This window comes from Ictalurus punctatus, chromosome 2, assembly GCF_001660625.3.
Source record: "Ictalurus punctatus breed USDA103 chromosome 2, Coco_2.0, whole genome shotgun sequence".
NCBI lineage: Eukaryota > Metazoa > Chordata > Actinopteri > Siluriformes > Ictaluridae > Ictalurus > Ictalurus punctatus.
Genome location: NC_030417.2, coordinates 17,974,966 through 17,982,146, shown reverse-complemented (window position 1 = coordinate 17,982,146; position 7,181 = coordinate 17,974,966). Strand labels below are relative to the sequence as shown.

The window sequence follows — 7,181 nt, the reverse complement described above, 5'->3', positions numbered from 1 at the left end:
ATAAACATGTCTATAGGACTCCCTGCTGTAATAGAGACCCACTTCACATGCACATGCACTCAGACACGCCTCAGTATTATTATAACTGACTTTCTGTATCCAACTAATACTGTATAATGCTATATTTGTAAAAAAAAAATTAAAAAATCACCCTACAATAATGTTGCACATCATCACCATGCCAGATACACAGCATTACGCTCTGTAAATAAATACACTATACCTCTCACTATCACCATATAACATTGATTATTATAAAGCACTTCTATATTTGAGAGCCACTTAACTCACCTAAGCCTGTTATCGCATCTTCTTTATTACCCCCTCAGAACAAACGCTAGGTGTATAAAAACCGCTCGCACATGTTAAAGCCACTCAAAATAAGCTTTTTTGATGTAAAACAGCCACCTAGTTACTATACCTCTTACTGTTCCCTCGGAAACACAGTACTGCTTAAGATAGAGCCGGAGGCATAATTAAATATTGACGTCAGTGATTAGCGCCCTCTAGCGCCTTACAGTGCTTTGCTGTGTCTATATGTATTTGTATACTTATTTACATGTACGCTGTTCATATAGAACATTTCGAGACATTCTCATATACTGCTGTTTTCCAGGTTTCATAACAAGGGCGTGTACGTGAAAGTCGGCCTGCAGAAACTGAGTCACACACGCAACCTTCACAGACACCTGAAGCTGCAGGTGGACAAGCAGGACATAGAACTGCCAAGTATAGAGGGCCTCATCTTCCTCAACATTCCCAGGTGACCACATGCGCATATGTGTAGAAATACTCGAACACAAACGCACACACATATATACACACACACACACACACAGAGTAGGCCATATCAGTCAGTCAGAGACACAAGCTAATAATATTACTACAGATACTAGATAATTACCACACACACACGTGCACACACACACACACATGCTATATACATACCTTTAGATTCAAATGACAAACAAACACCTAGTCTTGGCACAAGTGCAAATTGATTCCAAGGAGAGGTGCATGTGTGCATGTGTGTGTGTGTATGTGGGTATATATGTGCGTGTGTGTGTGTGTGTGTGTGTGTGTGTGTGTGTGTGTGTGTAGGTAAATATGTGTATGTGTGTGTGTGTGTGTGTGTGTGTGTGTGTTTGGGTATAAATGTGTGTGTGGATATATATGTGTGCGTGCGTGCGTGTGTGTGTGTGTGTGTGTGTGTTATCTAGTATCTGTAGTAATATTATTAGCTTGTCTCACTGACTGACTAGCATGGCCTATTCTATCTGTGTGTGTGTGTGTGTGTGTGTGTGTGTGTGTGTGTAGCTGGGGCTCTGGTGCAGATCTGTGGGGTTCGGACAGTGATGCACGTTTTGACAAGCCCAGGATAGATGATGGCATGCTGGAGATAGTTGGAGTAACTGGGGTGGTACACATGGTGAGTCCTCTCTCTCTCTCTCTCTCTCTCTCTCTCTCTCTCTCTCTCTCTCTCTCTCTCTCTCTTTGATAATTATATGATTAGCCCCATATTTATTCCCAGTGGCTTGACCACAAGAAACTACTGTGTGTATTTCTGACCGTATCAAACCCAGAAGAACGTTTGTACGTAGGCCCGTGTCTGAAAACTCATTGTGCACTCAACAAATGCACACTCGACAAAATTCTCATGCTGGAATGCTGACAGAAATGAGTGCCTCATTCTCGCAGTAGTGGGTGGAGCTAACCTTTATTTATTTGTTTGTTTGTTTGTTTATTTATTTATTTTCCCCAGCCTACATTTCCTACATTAGTAAACACATGTCAGGGTGTGAAGTGGTTTGATTTTTCTCCGATAGTTATCAGATCAGGCAGAACTGAAGAGAAGTGACCAATCATACGAATCTACGACGTGTGTGTTTCTGTCTCTCAGGGTCAGGTCCAAAGCGGGCTCCGCTCAGGGATCCGGCTCGCTCAGGGCAGCTACATCCGCATCACCGTGACGAAGCCCATCCCGGTGCAGGTAGACGGTGAGCCGTGGATCCAGTCCCCTGGACAGATCATCGTCTCCGCAGCAGGACCCAAGGTATTACAACTGTCCGATATTTTTAAACGGTTACACCTGAATTAGTACTGATAATATATATATTTAAAATACAAATTTGTTTTTAATTGGCAGTAGTGCACGTCTTGATACTGAGACAGTAGTTGTGATCTAGTTGAAAGCTGTGCAGAAATGGAGGCTCTTCTTGTTTTAGGTGCGCATGCTGAGGAAATCAAAGGCCAAGCAGAAGAAGCAATCTGGCAGTCTGAAGGAGGGAAGAGCCGAGAGCCCGGCACCGGGAGAGGGGGCAAACTGACAGAAAAGCCCACACACACACACACACACACACACACACACACACACACACACACACACACACACACACACACACACACACACTTTCAGAAATGTGCACAATGCCATGCATTCAGTAACAGGTCTGCTTCCACCTCCTTGATGGGGTAACAATCTAATTCACTGGATTAGAGATGACAAAGGAAACGTCATGTTTCTTGTTTAAAAATGAACTCATTTGAATGAATACCTTTTTGAGAGGCTTACAGTGGCAACAAATAGAAAGGAAATGAAGTGCTTTTAATACTTCGTAGTTCCTCTTCCTTTCACTAAAACAGACTCGTTGCTATAAATAGACACTGCCATTGCTTCAAAGTAAAAAAATAAATATTTGCTTCTGTGAATGGAAGTGGTTTTGGGAAATTGATAGAGGGTTTAATTTTTGAAACAGAATCACTATAACATGGAGCTCTGACCTGTATCCTGCTTTACGTTTTGTGTATGTGTATGTGTGTGTGTGTATGTGTGTGTGTATATAAATAAATAAATATATATATATATATATATATATATATATATATATATATATATATATATATATATATATATATATATATATATGTGTGTGTATATGTGTGTGTGTGTGTGTGTGTGTGTGTGTGTGTGTGTGTATGTATTACACACACACACTTCATTGATTCTGTTCTACACAGTGGTTGAACGCTTGGGTCAACTATTTATTCGAGTTCAGCTCAGATTTCTTATAAAAACGGAAAAGATTATGATTATGACGCTGTCATGAATCACCGCATAACATTAAATGATGTTAAATAGTTGTGTAGCTATTATAGCCAGCTTGAGTGGATTTACCTTTAAAATCGGCTGTTTATTATAAAGTTAATATTAGACCAGACAAATAGACTGGACTCATGGGATTTTAAAGCCCTTACTGGGCGAGAACAGTGAATATCCTATGTGTACTGTGTTTCTCAAGTAGTTACATAATTTGCTGAGAGAAAAAAGAAAAAAGCTGTGTAAGGTTATAAGAAGATATGCACGCAAAGATGTGTTGAACTGCATTATTGAACTGCAAATTCTCTGGCTTTATGTGATGAACAGCTCAGTGATTAACAGGCATGCATTTAAATTTAAATCAAGAAATTCATAATCTTTTCTTCTTTGAGAAATGGTTGACCATAATCGGCAAAAACGCAAAACTTATTGTGTTATTTATTGTAGCAAGTGAAAGCTATATTGGGACAATTGTGCCAAGCAAAATGGCCGCCAGTAAGCAACAGCGTTTTGCATTAATATCGCTGCCATGGATTTTATGTGCTGTAGCAAGCCCTTGTTGCTTTCTTCACCAGACATGCACACACACACATACTCTCACATTGTGCCTGCTGTTTGCACACAAGTGTCAATCATAGAAGCGTCTTAGCAGTCAGACAATCATCTTACACTCCTGTTATTGTAGTATCAAGTGTAGTATCCGCTACTGATCATAATACACTTCACATTCCAGTAAATGATGTATTAATGTTGTATGTCTTTTCTCCTGTGGGAGCATGTTCCAGAGCTTTTCAATATATGTGCTATAATTCGCCTAGTTTCTGGTTACCACTTGCCTGTTTTGAGGCATTCTCAGAGCTGTATTTGCAGTTTAAGTCTGCATTTCTACCGCTGATCGAATTTCTCTCTGACTTCCATCTCGTTGGCTGAAGCTGTTTTTCATGCCGACCCGAAGTTTCTTTTTCAAACGAACACCAGCTGATTCTATCTACAGCATACCAGTGCTCGAATGTACGTGAAGGCTGCTGATTGGCTGCTCGTAGTCATGTGGTCGTGTCAAGTCAGGTGAAGCCTTTAAAAAATCTGAACTCGTCACGTTCTTACGAGCGTGAATAGTTTGTGAGAGTGTGTGTGTGTGTGTGTGTGTGTGTGTGTGTGTATAGACGAACTCTTGTACTAGAGTAACTTCTACAGGTTGTAATATTCTAGACAAATGTTTGCAAAATGGTAAATGTGCCCCACTGTAAAGTTGTACAGTAAATATCTAGGTGTAAGCACAGTGCTTTATTATATAGTAATATACTGGATATATTCAGTGTATATACTATATGTTGTATATAGTGAATATATTCATAGAAACTTACAGAATGTTGTACTGTATACATGTACTTGATGTACAGTGATGTACTGGTCAGTCCTGTTCCAGTATACAATATTCGATTAAATTGTTGTAGCAGTGTACATACATACAGGAACAAGTGGACCGCTTCTCCACTACCGCTTCTCTAAAGCAGTGCTTGCTCTACATCTACCTCTGTGCTTTCTGCGCTTGGTTCTGCCACTTACGCCTTGCATTAGTATCTGAGATACCGCTGTGCTATTGTTTGTTTGACTGGGAATTTTCTGAATGCCAAAGGTGTGATCAATACTGAATAATGATAGGTTGAAGCTTTGCACAGGTATCATCATCCAGAAATATTTACCAAACCTTTCATTTCTACTTTTTTTTTTCTTTGGTGGAGCGTACATTCCTACATATTTTTCGCCTAACACAATTCCAATACTAGAGATCTGAGTATCATCCGGTGTTTAAATAATAATATATCGACCTAATTGCTAATTGTCATAAAAAAGGGAAATTATCAGTCATCATTACGCACAGTTATAGCACGTATAACAAAAATATAGTTCAAATAAATAATAATAATAATAATAATAAAAAAAGAAGTAACCCCATATTGCACCGTTTTAAACACAGATCATAGTTGCTAATATTCTAGGATTAGCTAATTCTCTGAGCCTGAATGTGGTCTAAACTGGTCCCATGAAAATGATGTTTTTTTTGTTTTTTTTATATATATATATATGACTAATTGAGCTGTGATGTCATCATCTCCTACTTCTGACCTCTTAAACAGGTATAATAGGCCACCCAGTGTGTTTGATACACTTCTGGCTTTTCTCCATTAGTGCGACAATCTTGAGATTTGCATTTTGCATTCATTGTCATTTTCTCTGTAATTGAAAGCAGTATCTAATCTCCAAAATTCATAATGTTGAATGTATCAGATTAAAAAAAAAAATCGATCACATCAGTGGATTGGTTTGAAAATATCAAATCTGTTCCGATACCGATCTACCGTTTCACGCCAAAGTCGGTTCGATTCTCAATATCAGATAGTTGCATCCCTACCTACATAGTATTTGAAGACAAAAGCACCAGTCCTGTACTGTATTGTGGTGGTCGATTGTCCGCTGATAGACGCTTTGTGGCGTTGTGTATGTGCTGCTCTTCCTCTTTGTCCAGAGTGCTCTTAGTTAATCCTAGAAATACTCGAAACCTCGAAATTTTCCGAATGGTCATATTTAACTTGTTAATTATTGAATTATAATGTATGTGTATATACTTAATTCCTCCCCGTAGTGCCTCATCTAAGTGCTTTTAGAAAGTATTGATGTACTTGATGTGTGTGTCCAGTCCTTTGACCTTTTTTACACTGAAGTCAGTACATTACATACGATTTTGAACATTTCTGATGTTTAAAAAAAACAAGGAATGTGGTGGTGGGAAAGAATGTTCATGTGGATCAACATGTATGACCTTTAAAAAAAAAATAAAAATGTATTGCTAATATAAAATTAAAGCTATAAAGTTGGGTATTGCTGTGTTCCAAGCACTTACGTATTGCAGCTTTAAATTGCACATTCCCACTGTACCCAACATACATCTATAAAAAAATTTTAAAGGTCATATAATATAATGCTATAAAGTCTGTCACCAGAACTGCTCCTGTATAAAAATCCAAGGTATTTCCAAGGGACTATGTTAAATGTGGGATTATAATAATAATAATAATAAAAGGTTTATATTTAATAAAAGAGGACATTCACAATGACAGTATGTCTTATATTGATCATAGAAGTGCTGAAAATACTATACTGTACATGCTTACCATCAGTTTCAAAAAGAAACTGTAAACGTGGTCTCAGAGCTTTTTCAAAAGGACAAATATTTTAAACGAGTGGAAGAACAGTGTGTTATTGTCTCTGTTCGAGCTGTTCTGCTGCGTCAGTGGATGTTGGATATTGTTGAAGAATCGTGCTGTTTTAGATCTTTTTAGAGCTTATGTGCCTCCACATGACTACACTCATTCAGTTATGTATTTACTCTCATAACATCTCATGGGATCAAACATTTTTTGTACTGATATAAAATCTAAGGTTAATGTTCTAAGATCTATCATATACAGTAGATGTATATTTTTTGAAGAGAAATGTTAATTTTAACTGCCAGGAATATTGCACTGACCATATTGTTGTACAATATTCTGTGTCAAATGAATGTTCAATAATTATAAATGTATAGATAGATACATCAGATGTGTAACAAGAATACAGAAAGAAAATATAAATTTGGACTTTTTTGGTACGATGCTGTCTGATCTTGTCTTATTTTTTGTACCTTTCGTGGAATGCTTTAAATTTGGTCTGTGTTTAAATTCTTGTTTTTTCCCTACTGCCTATGGATTTCCCTGACTGGATACAGATACTGACCAATTTCCCTGATTGGCTATAAGAATGTGACAATCTCTTGTTTGGCAAATCCCCTTCTTGGTTTTGATATCTTGATAACCTGATGACCTGAATGGTTGTCAAGTCCCCCAGACTGGCTAATTGTATTGGCCAGATCCCCCAAATTATCTATTTGTATTAACTGATCCCCCTCATTGGATTCTGGTATTGACTAATCCCCTTCACTGGTTGTTGGTACTGACTAATCCCCCCTCATTGGCCTCTGGTATTTTCTGATACCCCTAATTGGTTGTTGACATTGACTGGTCCAACTCATTGGCTGCTGGTATTG

General features: G+C 38.1%; 1 protein-coding gene across 2 annotated transcripts in view; it reads left to right on the top strand.

Annotated features, from left to right (window-relative positions):
* The window catches only part of LOC108277157 (diacylglycerol kinase theta), a 32,680-nt gene extending 29,832 nt beyond the window's left edge, over positions 1-2,848 (top strand). The window contains exons 19-22 of one of the 2 annotated variants that reach the window (XM_017489622.3): positions 617-763; positions 1,318-1,429; positions 1,901-2,053; positions 2,226-2,848. In XM_017489622.3, coding sequence (XP_017345111.1) covers positions 617-763; positions 1,318-1,429; positions 1,901-2,053; positions 2,226-2,327 — 514 coding nt within the window. In that variant the 3' untranslated portion in view covers positions 2,328-2,848. The remainder of the gene's footprint in view (positions 1-616; positions 764-1,317; positions 1,430-1,900; positions 2,054-2,225) is intronic. The other variant, XM_017489615.3, reaches the window with a different exon arrangement.
* The last annotated feature ends 4,333 nt before the right edge of the window (positions 2,849-7,181 follow it).